This window comes from Schistocerca gregaria, chromosome 2 (genome assembly GCF_023897955.1).
Source record: "Schistocerca gregaria isolate iqSchGreg1 chromosome 2, iqSchGreg1.2, whole genome shotgun sequence".
NCBI classification, from domain to species: Eukaryota; Metazoa; Arthropoda; class Insecta; order Orthoptera; family Acrididae; genus Schistocerca; species Schistocerca gregaria.
The window spans coordinates 728,938,485-728,957,731 of NC_064921.1; the positions used below are offsets into that span (position 1 = coordinate 728,938,485).

At 39.2% G+C, this 19,247-nt stretch overlaps 1 protein-coding gene across 11 annotated transcripts in view; it reads left to right on the forward strand.

Annotated features, from left to right (window-relative positions):
* The window catches only part of LOC126334859 (tubulin monoglutamylase TTLL4-like), a 189,593-nt gene that overhangs the window by 94,262 nt on the left and 76,084 nt on the right, over window positions 1–19,247 (forward strand). For all 11 annotated transcript variants that reach the window (XR_007564781.1, XM_049997533.1, XM_049997529.1 and 8 more), the window contains exons 13-14: window positions 16,740–17,003; window positions 17,122–17,207. Coding sequence is in view for 10 of the 11 variants with exons in the window: in XM_049997533.1 (XP_049853490.1) it covers window positions 16,740–17,003; window positions 17,122–17,207 (350 nt within the window). In the remaining variant the exon portion in view is untranslated. The remainder of the gene's footprint in view (window positions 1–16,739; window positions 17,004–17,121; window positions 17,208–19,247) is intronic.

Consider the following 19,247-nt stretch of genomic DNA (forward strand, 5'->3'; position numbering starts at 1 on the left):
ATGCTTCTTGGAAAATCCCCAAATTTAATTCAGCCAAATTTTGTACCCTCACAGGAGAGGAGCTTTTTTTTCTCCATTACCACTGATTTTTTATTCACAGTATCACTGGCAGTAGATCTGCTGTATCATTTTGATAACATGAAAGTTCAGTGAAAGTCCACTTATTACATTTTTTGTTGCCCTACCTTATAATTGGATTTTACTGTAGGTTGCTTTTACAATGTCGTCACACAACTTAAGTAGTAGTCTTTGAAGGCTGATCACTGTTGAATTGTTAAACATAATCAGTTAATTGTGGAATTATGGAAGCAGTGAAACAGGTGGGATTTGAAAAAGGTTTCATTGCAGTTACTACATTCAAGCAGTATGCACACTGATAGAGAAATGTATGGAGTATAACATTCCATTTCAGATAGCATCTATAGACCTAGGCACTATTTGAGATCAATGAACAGAGTCCTTATTGACTACAGATATACCAGCTTAATACGCTACATGTACGAGAATGCACTCTACATGTGAAAATAAAGGAAGACTGTGTCACTGGAAAGGTATCCGTTTGGATAGGCTTCAGACAAGGGGACACAATCTCTTCTATATTTTTACCTTGACTAGAGAAATGTAAAAGTGTCTGTCCGTCTCTGGGAACAGAAAGGTATCGGCAAAAATGGAAAGTGTCTCAACCATCTTCACTTTGCAGATGATATAATCCTCTTCAGCAACTATACAAATAAACTGACAACAATCATCCAAAATCTCAAACGTGCTTATGAATCTGCAGGCCTCAAAAATCGCCTTGAAAAGGTCAGAGTCATTAGTCCTGTCACTGTCAGTGTCTCCTTCAAAAACCATGCTCTGGACATAGTAAATCAATACATACTTCTGGGATGTAAAATCCAACTTGTGCAAGGTAACCAAACAGCAGAGATCACCTGTGATTTGGCCTCACCTGAATGGCATTTGGAAAAGTTGGTTACATGCTCTGTAAACTGACTATCTCTGTAAATTTAAAAATTAAAGTTTGGCATATGCATCGTGTCAGCAACAACAAACGCCCTGATACAGTGACACAACAGTCAGCGCAAATTGGCTCCAGGTCTGTCTCGTGGGCTGTAGGAAGACCTGTGATTTGAGTGAGTTTTAGAGATAGGATCAGGAATGAAGAGATAAGTAGAAGACAGGGGTCTATGACATAGAGTGGCTAGTGAGACTGAAGTGGTGTTGGGGTAGACAAATGTACCAAAACACTGAAGCAAAGGTGTCTGAGGGAGACGTAAAGTGTCAGGCACCCTCTGAGGAGATTTATTTATTTATTTACAAATAAAGTTCCGTAGGACCAAATTGAGGAGCAAATCTAAAGGTCATGGAACATGTCAGTACATGAAATTATAACATGAAAGAAATAACAGATAAAAGTAAAATGTTTATGAACCCAAAAGAAGTCAATCCAACAATACATCAAGAATCGGCTTAATTTTTCAAGGAACTCCTCGACAGAATAGGAGTGGCCCATGAGGAAACTCTTCGGTTTTAATTTGAAAGTGCGTGGATTACTGCTAAGCTTTTTGAATTCGAGCAGTACCTTACTGAAAATAGATGCAGCAGTATACGCACACCTTTCTGCACAAGAGTTAATGAAGTTTGATACAAACGCAGGTTTGATTTCTGCCGAGTATTAACTGAGTGAAAGCGCTTATTCTTGGAAATAAGCTAATATTGTTAAAAAGAAATGACAGTAAGGAATATATATATTTAGGGGCTAGTGTCAAAATAGCCAGACTCGTGTACAGGGGTCAAAAAGAGGTTCATGAACTTACACTACTTATTGCCCAAACCGCCACACCACTTATTGCCCGAACCGCCCATTTCTGAGCCAAAAATATACTTTTAGAATGGGAAGTTACCCCAAAATCTAATATAACATGACATTAGCAAATTAAAATAAGCAAAGTAGACTAATTTTTGTATTGAACGATCACTCCCTTCAGATACCATTCAAATAGTAAAAGTGGTAGCATTAAGTCTTTGAACAAGATCCTGAACATGCGCTTTGCATGACCATTTACTAACTATCTGAACACCAAGAAATTTGAATTGTTCAGTTCCACTAATCATATGCCCATTCTGTGGAATTAAAACTTCAGGTTTTGTTGAATTGTGTGTTAGAAACTGTGAAAACTGAGTCTTACTGTGATTTAGCGTTAGTTTATTTTCTACAAGCCTTGAACTTAGGTCATGAACTGCACTATTTGAAACTGGGCCAGTGTTACACACAACATCCTTTACTACCAAGCTAGTGTCATCAGCAAACAGAAATATTTTACAGTTACCTAAAATATTAGAGGGCACATCATGGTCAAAGTAGAGAGGATATAAAAAGTAGACTGGCAATGGCAAGGAAAGCATTTCCGAAGAAGAGAAGTTTGTTAACATCGAGTATAGATTTAAGTGTCAGTAAGTCATTTCTGAAAGTATTTGTATGGAGTGTAGCCATGTATGGAAGTGAAACATGGACGATAAATAGTTTGGACAAGAAGAGAATAGAAGATTTCGAAGTGTGGTGCTACAGAAGAATGCTGAAGATTAGATGGGTAGATCACATTACTATTGAGGAGGTATTGAAAAGGATTGTGGAGAAGAGAAGTTCGTGGCACAACTTGACTAGAAGAAGGGATCAGTTGGTAGGACATGTTCTGAGGCATCAAGGGATCACCAATTTAGTATTGGAGGGCAGTGTGGAGGGTAAAAATCATAGAGGGAGACCAAGAGATGAATATACTAAGCAGACTCAGAAGGATGTAGGTATGCAGTAGGTACTGGGAGATGATAAAGCTTGTACAGGATAGAGTAGCATAGAGAGCTGCATCAAACCAGTTTCAGGACTGAAGCCAACAACAACAACATCATTTATATAAATAAGGAACAGGAGTGCCGCCACACCCCCCCCCCCCCCCCCCCCCCCTCAGTTGGCAGTACCCCACATATACCCAACATCACAGCCATTCTCAACACTGTGAATAATGACCTTTTGCTGTCTATTGCTAAAAATTGTGAGCTACTCCACATATTATGTAAAATTCCAGCTTCTGGAGCAATATTTTGTGATCAGTGCAATCAAACGCCTTAGTTAGCCTTAGTTAAATCAAAAAATATGCCTAGCGTTCGAAACGTTTTGTTTAACCCATCCAGTACCTCACAGAGAAAAGAGAATATAGCATTTTCAGTTGTTAAACGACTTCTAAAGCTGAACTGTATATTTGATAGTAAGTGGTGTGATGTAATATGTTCAATTATCCTTACATACACAGCCTTCTCAATAACTTCAGCAAACACTGACGGCATAGAAATAGGTCTAAAATTGTCTACATTATCCTTTTCTCCCTTCTTATAAAGCAGCTTTACTGCTGAGTACTGTAATCATTCAGCTAACTGACCATTCCTAAAGGAAACATTACAAATACAGCTAAATACAGGGCTGACATGTGCATCACAGTACTTCAGTATTCTGTTAGGCACTCCATCATATCTATGAGAGTCCAGTCCTCAGTGATTTAATTATTGTCTCAATCTTCCCTTTGTATTTCAGACATCAATCTCGGAAAGGCATTTGCCAAGAAAGTTATACGATTCCCTGTAGAAACTAAATTTTTGTTTAATTCACCAGCAATGCTCAGAAAATTATTGTTAAATACAATACATAAATCTGATTTATCAGTAACAGAAATATTTCTACTACAAACTGAGTTTATATCGTCAACCTTGTGCTGCAGACCAGATGCTTCCTTCACAACTGACCATATGGTTTTAATTTTATCCTGTGAATTAGCTATTCTGTGAGCATACCACATACTTTTTGCCTTCCTAATAACTTTTTTAAGCATCTTACAATACTGTTTGTAATGGGCTACTGTAACTTGATTGTGACTGCTTCTAACACTTTGATATAGTTCCTGCTCTGTTCTACATGATATCCATATCCCACTAGCTAGCCGCCCTGGCAGCCTATTACTGCTAGTACCCCATTTAGAACGTTCTAATGGAAAGTTACGCTCAAATAACATGAGAAATGTGTTGAGGAAAGCATTATGTTTATCTTCCTGCCACTCTTGTTCCTTGACAAGGTTTAAAAAAAACTCTCTATTACTGTTGGATTAACTTTCCTATGTAGTTTGTAATTAAATGTGGTATTTGTTTGAGTACTAAAGCCTTTAAGTGTTAAATTGTGCAGCATGGTCTGAAAGGCCATTCAACCTTTTACTATCCAAAATGCCCATCAAGTAATGAAGACTGAATAAAAATATTGTCTATGGCTGTGCTGCTGTTCCCCTGCACCCTGATTGGGAAAAACAGTGCATCAGATCATATGAATTTAGGAGATCTACAACATCCTTTTTCTTGCACCATCATATACAAAATTTATATCGAAGCCACCACATAAAACTATTTTCTGGTACTTCCTACAAATTGAAACAAGAACCCTCTCTAGCTTGAGCAGAAATCCTCTGACGTCAGAGTTAGGGGATCGATAAACAACAGCAATTAAAAGTTTTGTTTCACTAAATTCAACTGCCCCTGCATAACATTAAAATATCTGTTGAGTGCAGTGCTGTGATACATCTATGGACTCAAGTGGAATACTGTTTTTTTTACATACATAGCCACTCGCCCGCCCCACAAGGAACTCCTTGAAAAACAGCCAGCTAATCTGTATCCTGGTAAAGGAAGCCTCTGAATTGTGAAATTATTTAATGGGTGTTCTGATATACCAATAATTTCAGAGTCAACATCTATAATATCAGCTGACTTTAATCTAAGAAAGATGCGGCTCTAACACCAACTACTACAGGAATTTTTCCAAAAGTGATACCACCACCACCACCACCCACTACACTGTCACCTATAAGCTTTTCCAGCCTCCTCTTCCCATACCTACTGAGGAGCAAGCCATGCCTAGTGAAACCCTATCTACTGATAGACCCAGCTGGCACCACTGAAATGCGACCCATGCCCTCTACCATCAGTGCCCTCTCCAGCTCTATGTTAACGTGCCTAATAGCTGCATTAAGATAAGGACGGATCATGACGCTGAAACAGTTGCATGAAATGCAAATTAGTGCCACCAGGTTGAATAGCTATCTTTACCAGGTCACCACCTACATCATATTCCCCGTCCGTATCAAGACTGTTCCCTGCTCCACCCGCTATCACTATCTGATCCTCCTCTGTAAAATTCCTACGTAATTCTCCTATGCTGTCAATCACGTGTGCCAACCCTGCACTAGGCTTCACAATGCTGGTGACCTGGTACTCACTCCTCAACACTTCCTGCAACTGCTGGTCCACACCTCTACCATGCGAACTACCTAGCAGCAGAACCTTCTTCTTACTGTTAGACTTTGCAACTGACCTAGGCCTCCTAACTGCTGAGGACTGCTGAATGTTTCCTACACCTACAGCTACAAGAGGCTCCTCTCCACCCAACTCTTGACAGTTGGTCAATTATATTGCATAAATGCGAAGTATAACTGAATACCACCTCCTCCTAGCTGCCTTCTTGCCAACTGCCAGTTCCCATTCCCTACCACCCTTCTCTCTCCTCAGCCTATTTAGTTCCTCCTTTGTGCATTGTAACTTCACCTGAAAGGCTCAGATCTTATGCTTCTCCTCCTCTATCATCTTATTTCTACTACAGATTTTGCGTTCCCAGGAGAGGATCCCGTTAGCATTCCCACTGGCTTCTCCACTGCATTCCCCCCTCCCAATGAAAACACTGAACAAATCTCACATCATAACCCACTACTCTCAAACCTACAACAGAGCCCACAATTCTCACTCATGGTAAAAAAATTTACAGTTAATGAAAAAAAACTAAATGTCTTTGTTACCTAAGTTCAGTTACACTAGTAGAACTATTTATAAAACTAACAATAGTGGACTCTGAATTCTCTGTCTACTAAGAAAGCAACGACTTGTATTAATACAACAACACCACAGCTAATACAGATACTAACAAAACTATTAACTAAAATCAAAAATTCAAGTGGCCTCTGGAACACTCAGTGAATCAAAGTTTTACTGAAATATTTTACTAGAAACAATAAGAAATGTCATTTGAAAACTAAACCACGAAATTTACTAAACAACTAAAAAAAAAAAAAAAAAAAAAACTGGGGGGGGGGGGGGGCAAACGAATGTTCCCAGAAGTTTATTAAATGATTGCTGGAAAGGGTTTGCACTTACTTAATACTTTCACAGCATCCCCCATATCAGCCTCTTATTCTATTCACTAATACTGCGCTGATTATTGGAATTCACTCAATGATCCTTTAGTCTATTATTACATTTTCTCATCCTGTTTATCCACAGACATAGTGCTGTAGTAGTGTGCACACAAGAAGGCGGCTGCATTATGCATTCTGGGCAAAGAGACAGAGCATACTTTGCAGTGTTGCCAGTGAGCTTTCTTTCTGTTCCACACTGCATGCTCCAGCTGTTGCCTGCCATGGTAATTGGCAACACTGGGGTAAGTGCTACACTGGGCCACTGTTCCTGCTTCTTATCCTCCCTAACATAATTTATATGCTTTGACAATCACCTCTCTTGCTTATTGTGGTAATAGTTGCTGTTTGCTTTATGCTGCCCTTAATTAACATTATACTGCAATGGTTTCCAAACTGAGGCTAATACCCCTTCCCCCGGGGAGCAAAATTAAAGTTTCTGAGGGGAAAACCAAAAGGGTTTGATGTGGGCTTAGTGACCACTCTGATAATGCACAAGATTTGGTATGTAGGACATAGACGGCTGATAATTGTGCTAATTAATTACAACCCTGCCTCAGTTGTACTAATTACTTACTCAAACCACAACTGCTTTCAGGGTTTTAAAATCTCATCTTCAGGTTATGAAATTACTGTATTAGGTAACATGTGGTTAGACCAGTCAGTGCAAGTTGTCCACGGACAGTTCCCACTGACATGCAGCGATTAGGGCCCTTGTGACTAGCTCAGCTGTCATGGTTTGGATAGATAATTAGTAAAAGTAAAGCTGATCTCTCTGAAAAGGGACCTATGACTTCAGCAGTTTGGACCCATAAGACCTTACTACAAATTCTCTCTAATAACTGAAGCTGATCTCTCTAAATTAATTATCAATTTGATAATATTTTTTTAAATTGTAGACTCTAATATGTAATGCATCCATTTCTTGAGCCTCTAAAAGGCAATACATTCCCAACAGTTTTCCTTGCAACATAACTAATATTATTTTAGTAAAAGATCAGTTTATTAGTAGCTGTTGTTATTGGAAGAACATATTCTACCTATTACATTTGCAACTTAAAAGTGTGAACACAAACCTTTGACTATGGTAACAATGAAAATGAAAATCTGATTGAACTTCATGCATGACATAAGATTTGTAGTTGTGCACAGAAAACCAGATATAAAAAAAGTATTTTGTAGCATTTCCAGGTATCAGGTGGGATCACGTCACAGTTTTTGCATGAGATTATGCAAACCTGCTCGTCGTGATCTTCAGATGGTCCCAGACTACTCATAAGGGGCCACCTGAAAATGGCAATGTGTCTGTGTGTCAAAATATCATGGAGAAGTTATGACATGATCTGGCTGGACACTCAATAATTCTAAACGTTAGAAATACACTATGAGAAGACAGATCACATAAAAAAGCAATATTAGACGTAAGCAGAACCAGACACCCCCCTCCCCTACGCATTATTTCTTAGTGTAGTGAAAAACTTGGAAAACATGAATGTTTCAATTGTTTGATCTTTAACTAAGTACAGTGAAACCCCACTTTTACACTTCTCAAGGGACTTCAAAAAATAGTGTAAAATGTGGGAAATAATGTTTTAAGCTGTATAAGTTACATATAGGATACCCCCCTTGCACTTTATGTATGATGTATGTACATAACAGACATAAAGAGACTTGTCAGTGACTTTTTATTATCTAATAAAGGTCTATTAGCTAATAAAAACCGCTGATGTAACTGGGAGTGATAGCTGTCTGGGAAGTGGAAACGTTTGACTTGATTTCAAATGTCATAATCGACGTTTTTGGAAAGCCTACAGCTGTCATTCATTATTTAAATAATGAAATACTGCATTTTTTCATGATTAGCATGACACATTTCAAGATCTTTTTTTTTATCAAGTGCAAATATGTAAATAAGTATTTTGTATGGTGTTTGAGTATGTTATTCTGCGTCTTTTTGAGGTTATCAGGTACTGTGCCTTGTCAGTTATGTAGAAAACCACACTTACATGCAAACTATCACTCACATTGTTTGTTTGTGTGACTTCACTAAAAATACATATGTAAATACTGCACTTGACATCGAGAATAAATTCTCGAACAAGTTTTGCTCAGCATGAATAAAATACATAACCGGCACTGTGTTTATACTAACAATATTTGAGCAACACAAAAGTGAATGACGGTGTCAACTAGCGCTCCACGTGGCCATACACTGAAACACGCTAAATATGGTTCGACAAAGGTGTCACCATGATCACAGCAATCACGAAACTGCATTTGCGCAGTAGAGACAGTTTGTAAATGGTTGTGATTGGTCATGATATCTTCATTCGAACGAACGTAGTTATATACTTCCATCAACCATCACGCCACATAGAGCTGGGCAGCAGTCTGAGAGAAGGCACGAATTGTTACAACTTTTATTCATTTAACCGTTCGAATCTACTGAATAGAGTGCCCTGGTGTCAAGAGACTTAACCACTTAATATTTGTAAACATTACTGGACAGCCAACATTATGCCAGCATCATATTTTCTCCACAGCCTTTTTTTCGTAAGTTGTAAATCGCGGGAATATTATAAATTGTTGACGCAAAATCAGGTGCAAATTAATATTGTGGGCATAGGAAATTTGATGGGACCGATAAAAAAAAGTCGTAAGCGGCAGGAAAGTATTAATTCCAGGAACGTAAAAGTGGGGTTGTACTGTATTATAAATAATTTTATCAGTTTAAAAGAAAATGCTGATAGTTATAATCTGGAGTTAAATTAAATTCAATGTTTGTTTGGGGTATTGGATGTCATCTGATCTTGTTTGGGGGTAACAATCTCAGAAAGGTTGGGAACCACTGCTAAATTGGATAAGAACATTACCGTAAGTAAATTAACATGTTCTCTGTGCACGCCAAAGTGTACTTTACAGATTTACACTGCAGAACAATGTTGTTGGCTGTACCGTGACATGGTAAATAGCTTCTTGCCTCTGTGAATTGTCCCATCATCCACCTTCACACAGGCACACCACTATAGCAACATAATTGCAGCAGAAAGCTCAGGGAGATGTGGATGACGAACTTTGAGAATTGCATGTGATATGACTCGAACTAATTATCAAAAAAATCTGTGATGAACAACATTATTATATGAAATTTAAACCCCAAGTTTTTAATTTCTTACCAGTATGCCTATGGCAGTTTATAGTATTTTATACATTTAGATTATTGAAAGCATATGCCCACAGTTTCTATGTTACCAGCACGCAGCCAGCCACATTTCACAAAGCTTAGCACATACCTGCAAATCAGGCAGTGCTGCAAGCAGTTGGCACTTGAGAAAGAATTGAGGTTGAATGGTGACTCACACATACCACTTGAGTTACTGAAACATTAGTCACAGAGAGATTTTAATCAGATCATACTTCCACTCCTACCTGTGCGGTGGCCTGTTGGTAGTTGGAATGCTTTGCTTCATGTAGTTTCCATCCCAATCATAACCTGTCATTGCCATGTACCATTATGTAACACATCTTGGCAACTTGTCAGTTAAGAATGGGAGGGAGGATTATGGTTTAACATATTCAGCATTTCATGTTATTTTTTCCCATGATTAGATGATCCAGTGGCTGTCTTCCTAATCCTATTTTAATCTCTTTTGCCCTGTAATGTTTACCCTGCAAAGAGATACACATGGGGGAAGTGTTTTCTATGGCTTATAGTATGGAGATTGTTCTAGGTGGTGTGGCAGCTGACCATTTGATGATACACCATAAAGGAATTCAGGTGACCACTGGGGCCTTTTGACCAGCCCCATACCGAGCTTTTGTGCTGACGCTAGTGAGGCAGTGCTCCACATCAAGTGATGACTTCTTATGGCGTGCCAGTCAACATACACATCTTTGTACCATACCATACTGTTGCTCAGCCATCAGTTTCATACTTGACACCGAGGGTAAGATCCCTGTGGGATTGGTGTGAAGGAATGCATTTTGGAGATGGATGTGGTTGCTTTTAAGATTCTACTTCAAGGTTGGAGCAGATCTCTACCTTGGCTAATACAGAGGCCCAGATTTAATGCAGATTTGAAGAGTTTTAAGAAATATTGCTCTCAAAATCTTAAATTTCAATCTCTTGTTCTTTACAATTTCAGGTAGGCATCCCAGTTTTAATGCTGTCTACACTATTGGCTCCCAAGACAGGGACTCCCTTTGATGTTAAGTCGTCTTCTTTGACTGTGTCCTCAGGATTTACCTTTTTTTACCTTCCACGTAACTATAACGTATTTTCTGCAGAGCCTTGTGATTTTGAAGACACTGGAGCAGATGAGATATCTTCCGAGCAAACAGTTTCTCACCTGCTCCAATTCCCTTCACGTCCTTCAGCCGTTGCAGCTCATGTATTCAGCAGAGAAAATTGTCCAGTTCACGTGTGACTAACTGTACTTACTACAGCAACAGGGGAAGGAGTTGTTATTCTACTGGGTACCAGGATACGTGGTAACTTGGAGAAATGAACTGGCAGACAAAGCTGCCAAGGTGGGCTGCAGGGAATATAATGTTACACAATGTGCCATTCCCATGCAAACTATCTGGTTGTGGCATACCTCATACTAGTTCCCCGCCCCCATGCACCTCAGTGTTACGATAAGTAGGCAGAAACAAGTTTACATGGGGATCTACCCTCTATTTTATCTGATGACAAAACACGTGATTGAGCTCTTCAAATTTTGAGTTATCTTGACCCTAGTGTAAGCTTCTAGTCTGGAGATTTTTAGCTTGTTGCAGAGTGGATGGCGTGTCCTCTTTATTCCAGTTGCCAGCCAGCTGCAAGTAATCTTCTTTTATTTATTTTCATTGCTTCTTCACTTTTTACTGTGTGTTGCATCTGACCACATGAAATTCTTGTTGGCCTTTTTTCGGAGGGGGGCGGGGAGTGAAAGAATGTGCAAGTTTGCAGGACATTCTTTATATTTTTGTTTGAAGTTTTCATTTTAATAATTTTGCGAACTTTATTCACACTAGTCTCATTACTACTGAAGGTGCTAAAGTCCTTGCTGTCATGTGCCCTCACCACCTCCATAGATTGATATCAGCAGGTACCTTCAATAGGCATGTTTTCCCCGAATTGAGGTATCTGTGATTCCCGTCCCCCGTTACACAGTGGTTCCCCCAACTTGGTACCTTCATGACTTTGGAGTATCTCATGTGGCAAATACTTAGACGATATCTGTGGTTTAATTTCAAATTTTATATCTTGTATCTTCCCAGACCTGTTTTGTAAATAATTAGTTCTAGGTCAGACAATGCCCCGATCCCATGGCATCCCGAATTATTTGTGTTCTCCATCCATTTGGGAGTTTTCATTGTCATTCAAACTCCAGTAACATTTGTGAAAATGGGAAAACGAGCGATACAGGGATCCAGAATGAACTTTGTTTTGCAAGTTGGGTTATGGTAGAACAGTATATGACCCATGTTGAGAATTCAATATGCGGTGAAACATCCATGTGCCGCAATCGGAGCCCTTAAATGTGGGCGAAGTGAAGTGGCACATTGGCTAAATCTGTGGACTTACACTGAAGAGGAGTAGTTGGAGGAGGCCATTCCAGTCCCTCCAGGACAACCCGAGTTCCACTCAGCCTGTTGTCTACATGAGTACTGTGGAACTTCCCAAGGGTGAAAGGCAGCCCGGGTTTGGGTGAAGGACTCGCCACTCCTCTCCTTCTTATTTCCTCAGTCTATAGAGCAGTTGCATGCTACTGGCAGTCAGACCACTAGCGTGTTCACTGGCTCGCACCACAGACTTCGGCTTTACTGTTTTGCTTAAATCTCTTACCGTATGTCCCAGGACAATCCCTTAAAAAAACAAATCAATAAATAAATAAAAATAAGAAAAAAGACCCACAATGGAGAAGTGCAAATTTTCTCCCTCATCCTTGTCCAGTCTGAGTTAGAACAATGTATTGAATGTTTGCGTCACAAATTTAATGTTAAAACATATTCTTCTCTCGTTTTGACATTCTGAATGTGTCATAAGTTAAAGAGAGCATGCATATATTCTGTGATAGCATTACTACGTGCTGTTTGTACACGAGTCTACAAAGTATCCACAATGGCTGAAATTAACAAGTTATCTAACAGTTTTACCTGAGCTGTCATTCTTGGTAGAATTGCTTATTCCTCAACAGTTGTGGCTAGATCTTCCCTGCTCAAATATAATTCATGTATACACTGATGAGCCAAAACATTATGATCACCTGCTTAATAGCTTGTTTGTCCATCTTTGGGACAAAATACATCAGTGATTATGCATATTGGGGATCCAGCAATTTATTGGTAGGTTTGTGGAAGTGTACGGCATTTGATGTCTACGCACCAGTCGTGTAATTCACGTAAATAACGAGCCACAGATTTGCGTACATAGTTATGGCGCCCAATAGCGACCCAGATGAGTTCCATAGGATTTACATCAGGTAAATTTGGTCTTTGAGGCATAAATGTGAGTCCACTATAATGCTCCTCAAACCACTGTAGCATGGTTCCGGCTCTGAGATGTGAACAGTTGTACTGCTGAAAAATGACTTCGCTGTCAGGGAAGATAAGCATGAAGGGATACAGGTGTTTCACAGCTGTCTACGTGTCTTCGATTACTACCACAAGTCCCATGCAAGTGCCGGAGAATGTCTTCCGTAGCATAATACTGCTCCCACCACCCTGTCTCTGTGGTGTGCTGCATGTTTCAAGCCGCCATTCACCTCAAATGATGGCATTTGTGGACACGGCCAGTGACTTAGTGTAGTAAAAATGTGATTCCCCAAAGAGCCAACCCAATTTCCATTGGTCAATGGTTGAATCTTTATGGTCCCTTGCTTGACTACAGACGTAATTAACAATGTCGTTAGGCCAGCATGTGAGCACATAGTGGTGGTCTGTTGTAGACTCAGCGTTCCACAATATAAGATGAATAGTGTGCTCCAAAAGACTTGTGCATGTACGAGCATTGTGCTCTTTCAGCAGTTGTCACAGATCATCATCTATCGTATTTTATAAAGCAGACCAATCTACAAACCATTTAGCACCTAGTGGTAGTTTCACTGTCTTCCTATCTCACTTGTAGATGCTCATGACAGGAGCACATGAACACTCGACCAGCTCGCCATTTTTGAGATACTCGTTCACAGGCTCTGCGTAATAATAATCTACCCTTTGTTAAAGATGCTTACATCAACAGATTTCCACATTTACAGCCTACACCTCCGCTAAGGTGATCCCTAGTCCATGTCTGCTCTGCTCACACACTTTTGTCGCCGTGTCATGTGCCCGCAACATCACCAGGTGGCATCTAACTTCATGGAGGGCAGTGGTCATAATGTTCTGGCTTATCAGTGTATTTACTTGAGGGAAGTATAATATCTTTGGCTTGCAGCTGCTTTTCCGAATACTCTCGGTGGATACAAGTACGTATTGCAAGTTGTATGCAGTGCTATCTAAAACTGCCACATTCAGTATGTTTGATGTGCTACTAAAGGTACGGACTACCGGGTTTCATTCAGTGTGGCAGCATCTAGTGTCTTGTGTTTTTTGAACCAGTGTCACTGTAGGTTGCTCTGTAAACATGGCAGCTTGCATTTACATTATGCAACTCAGTACACAAACAGTGGCATTCATATGCTCATTACAGACTGAGGCGTTCAAGGTTTTTGTACATTGGGAACGTCGTGCAGCGACTTTGATGTAGTGAATTCAGATGTACATGCACTGGTGAAACATTGCACTTGACAGCTGGTGTTACGTCAAGTTAGGTTGACTGTACTGCGATAGTGATGTAGCAGCAGCAGCAGCCTCTGTACATGTAACAACTGTACAGTTTTCCATTCCATCTCGTAAATGTAAGCAGTGACGTTGTTCATAAGAAATCGTTTTGGAATTGCTGCCACAGTGATGGAAAATAAACAACTGTATAATAATGTAGATATAAGCGTAACAAAGGCTACGCTTTTGATAATGGAGCAGGATAAAACAGGAAGAGCCTACATGGACCACGATTCATCTAACTCCTCTTATCATTGGCTTATGACCACTACTGCTTGGAGTGTCATCTGTCCAGCATTTACTAACAGCTTCCCCACTTATGCCCCACACTTAGTGCCTCACACCTCTCCTCCTCCACTTTTAAACTGTTATGTTTCGAACATGAAAGTGCAATATTTTAGATGTCTGGGTATACATAAGACTGGAATGATTTGTGTGAAATGGCCCTCATCTTTTGAGTGATGCAGCTTCACTGCAAAATAATATCCCAACCTTGATGTTCAATCCCAAGTTGGACCTTTCATGCACTGTTGACATTACATGGGACAGAATCCACGTCACTTCGCTGAAGCCGTTTCTGTCCATTAGTTCCTCACATGGACCATTGTTTTAATACCTGTACATGTACAAGTTGAAATTTCAGCACATATAAAAACTAATCATTTCCCCCTTTTCACACTTGATCTTGGACGTTGATGCAAATTGCTATCACTTGCTGTCATATTCCATTTTAGTTGTCCACTCTTTTGGGGTGCTGCAATTTCTACGGATATTAGTTTATTTTAATATAGTATTCAAATAATTGTTTGTTTGTTTAGTAATTATTTTGGGGATGAATGAGGGGAGCACTAGGAAGTTTGAAACACTTGGGAGCAACTGACAGGAAAATAGATAAAGAAATGTGCCCTATGTCTCCAAGCTCATGTAGCTAACACATAACACACTATCACTCAATGCAGTGCTGCAGGTTTTTGATGCATTTCTTGGGCTATTGTATTGACAACATTAACTATCACAAAACAGCCAGTAACAACCTCAACATCTTTTGAACCCAGTTTTGCATGTAGATGTTTGTCACTGGTTTGGACAATTAATATACAAAGTAATTCCTTATCCACTGTTAGCAAATTGCTACAAAGAGAATAACCAAGATTAATTTTTATTGTAACTCTTACGTTTTCTTCTCATTCTATTCATGACTTGAATGTGATCAGAGATAGCTGTCATGTGCGTGAGAAGTGTGTGTGTGTGTGTGTGTGTGTGTGTGTGTGTGTGTGTGTGTGTGTTTTCCCTTGAAGTAGGCTTCGGCTGAATGCTCAGGGATGCAACAGTCTTTTTTGTTGTGTCTGTGTGCAACTCAGTGTGTCATATTCAGTCAGTAGCAATCTATCCTTTTCATAGTGTTATTATTTCAATCTGGACTTTCCATTTTTAGTTAGTTTCGTGTTAGATGGATCATTTGCACACTAAATTGAAATGATGGGGAATGAGTTATTTTATATTTACATCACACATTTGTAAACATAGTTACAGGCTAGCCATTTATAAGAGGTCTTTTTTATTTTTTTATATATACAAAAATACAAAGTTATATTAAAAACAAAGATTCCAAGACTTACCAAGCGGGAAAGCGCCGGCAGACAGGCACAATGAACAAAACACACACACACACAGAATTACTAGCTTTCGCAACCGATGGTTGCTTCTTCAGGAAGGAGAGGGAAAGACGAAAGGATGTGGGTTTTAAGGGAGAGGGTAAGGAGTCATTCCAATCCCGGGAGTGGAAAGACTCCCCCCCCCCCCCCCCCCCCCACACACACACACACACACACACACACACACACACACACACACACACACACACACACGCGCGCGCGCGCGCATATCCATCCGCACATACACAGACACAAGCAGACATATTTAGGCATATGTTCAATTACCCGAAAGTTCCTAAATGCAATATAACATATACCGTACAGTTAAAAGGAAGTCACGCTTGATCGAGGTCCGCGTCACTTTCTACTTTTGACCTGACATAACGTCTGAGATGAGAAAGAAAGAAAGAAATAATAATAATAATAATAATAATGGAGGTATAATGAAACTGTCACCCTCCCTTTCTCGGATCCTCTCATCTCGTGAGAGTGAAAACATGGTGCTCAGCATTTTTTCATGGCCATACGACATATTGCATACTCCTTTGGGGTAGATCCAATGGGTCAAAAAGGTTTTTATGTGGCAAAAAAGGCTGTCAGGTGTGTAATGGCTATTTTGTATCTTGTAAACCACTTTTCAGGAAACTGTATCTTGAAGTGAAACTGTTTAGTGACTGCCACCACAAGCATACTCTCATCTCTTCAGAGGTGTTCTACAAAATTGAAAGGAATTTGTTGATTGTGCAAACGACGATATAAAATTTTAACTCATACTCGTATGTCTGTATGCAAAACTGTTTTGTTAGTATGTGTACCATTATGTATTACTTAATTTGTAAAAACTATGAACATCAATAGTATGCAAAATGCTTTATGATGAAATAAATAAATAAACTAAATATATCGAAGACAATGAGCTCTCTTATCTGCTTTGGCACGTGATTGAGTTACCTTTTTGTGTATATTATTGATATACGCTATTCTGGTATTTGTGTTGTAGGTAAATATTTCACCATCACTGCATTCATCATCTCCACTTGATCTGGCTGTAAAGGGTCCAATGGTGTGTGATCTCATGAACATGGCAGGTTATCAGATACCCAACAAGCTACATTCTTCACTGCAGGAAGAATTACTAAATCGTTTTGGACTGAAAGGTCGAGTTACGAATCTTTGTTTTGATAAACGTCTGTATACAACAGTTTTATCAAAGGAGGAACGTGCAAAACACAACCATCACCTGCAAAACAGCACACGCCAAGAGGTATGTAGATCAGCATCTGCTGTTTCATTGAATGTGGAGATAAATATAAGAGCCAGTAATTCAGGTGATGCTGATATATTTGGGCATATATCCATTTTTTCTTTCTCTTTGTCATCAGTACCTAGAAGACATCTTACAAGATTTGACTCCTGATGATGTGAGACACCTTATTCAATCTGAGGATGAACTCACCCAGGCTGGCAGGTACGTATGTGTTGTTGAAATCGGACCCGTACAGTTTTTACTTACAGTTAACTGATTCTACTTTCCATAGATTATATCCACATTTTATGTTGATACAACAAACTGTATATGTATATATTTAAAGATTAAAGACAGCAGTGCACTACATATAATAAAAGTGAACATATTAGTCCTCAACTCTTCTCTTATATAATAACAGAAGTAAATATCTTTGCCTTATATACTACACATTACTAGTTGCCCTAAAATTTGTCTATAATATAGTGACCAAAAAATATTATGTCCGTTTAGATTTAAAGTTTGCTTGGCTGCTTGTTAGACTTTTGGTTAGACACTTTCGTAATAGGCCCATCATAAAAGATTTTTGTCACTCCATATTGAGAACCCAATAGCCGTAGTGGCAAGTAAAGGATGGCATTTATTCAATTTTTTCATTGTAGTGTATTCTTACACACATGCATTTATTCTTCAGGAAGCAGCCCAAGTGAAAAGTTAATAAATAAGTAAAAAGGTCATACAGTGTAGGCATAGTTCTTTGTTTTTGTTTCATCACAAAAACAATACAGATTTAATAGTTTATATTTCTCTGGAAGTTTTGAATATTAATGGAGTAGTCGAGGAAATGATTCTTGTTTAATGGAGACTAAAACTAAAATTTGTTTGTCATGAGTGAGAAGAGTGTGACTCGCCGTAGGATTGTTAGTTCTGGGGTGTGGTGTGAGGGTTGTTCCAGTGTTTTTCATGTGGGTGACTAGCGTTGTGGAAATCGGAACAGGAGGAAGAAGATTGCTGTCCATCAGGTGGAATTAGATAAGGCAAAACAAGATCTGGAAAGGTTAATGGGGAAGAGAGGTGTGGGAAGTGACAACAGAACAGGTTGTAGAAGAAATAGGAATAGGACTTTCTTAGACAGTGTTGATGCCAATGTGGAAAACAGGTTTGATCTGTTGTCACAGATGAAAACTGATCAGCCACAAGTATGTGTAAGAGTAGACAGGACACAACAAACTTTCAAAAAGTGTCTGGGAAGTAAATAGTCAGAGAAAATTAAGAAGAAGAAAGTTTTGTTGTTAGGTAGTTCACATGGTAGAGATGTTGGCCAACAGTTGTAGGAGAACTAGGGTTGGGTTACCAGGTCACAAGTTGTTGTTGTTGTTTTTTTTTTTACCTATGTGCAATTCTGGGTCAGGTGATAGAGGATGTAGGTTCACTTTGCAAAGGCTTAAGAGAAGACACTGTGTTAATAGTGGGTTGGCTTGTACCTGTTATGAGGTGCCATAACTGGCTTTATTTAATCTCTTCTGTTAGTAGAGTTAATTTAGAGGTGGAATGACTGCTTGGATCAGGTGTGGGGTCTCATATCGGTGTGGTTCCTGAGAACCAAAAAGTGTTCAGAGACAGACTGAAAATGACATTCACATTGATAAAACAGGCAACCAGAAACCAAATTTTAATGTACACAATTCATGCAGACAGCCTCTGATTGAAACTGGGGATATTCAAAAACTGGCAGAAAAAATAGGTTCGTCCAGTTGTAATTCAGCCAGTGCACAAAATCAGTTATCCTCATTGCATCAGAGTATTCTATGTCTAAGCATAAGCATAATGAATTGCTTATTTGTGTCGATACAATTTGTGTCTATGAATATCATGTAACCATGGGTATAGATGTGTTAAGTGTTACAGGATTCAAGTTAGCTTCTTACTTCCATAGAGGACATTAGAAAAAAGGAGGTGGTGCCACATTTGTCAGAAACTGCTTTGATTTCAATAGTGTTAATATTAATAAATTTTGCTCAGAGCAGCACTTGAAGCTGGTGCAACAGAGGTATTATTTCATAATAAGTCCTTTATAATAGTAAGTATATACAGAGCACCTTCGGGAAACGTTAACCTCTTCATAAAAAATCTAGAAGCTTTTCTGTCACACAGAAAGAAAGAAAATAGGAAGTAGTGGTTGCTAGTGATTTATTGAAAAGCTCTGTCGGTGAACAGTTATTGCAATTGGTAACCCTGTCGTTCAGTTTGACTCCTCCTGTC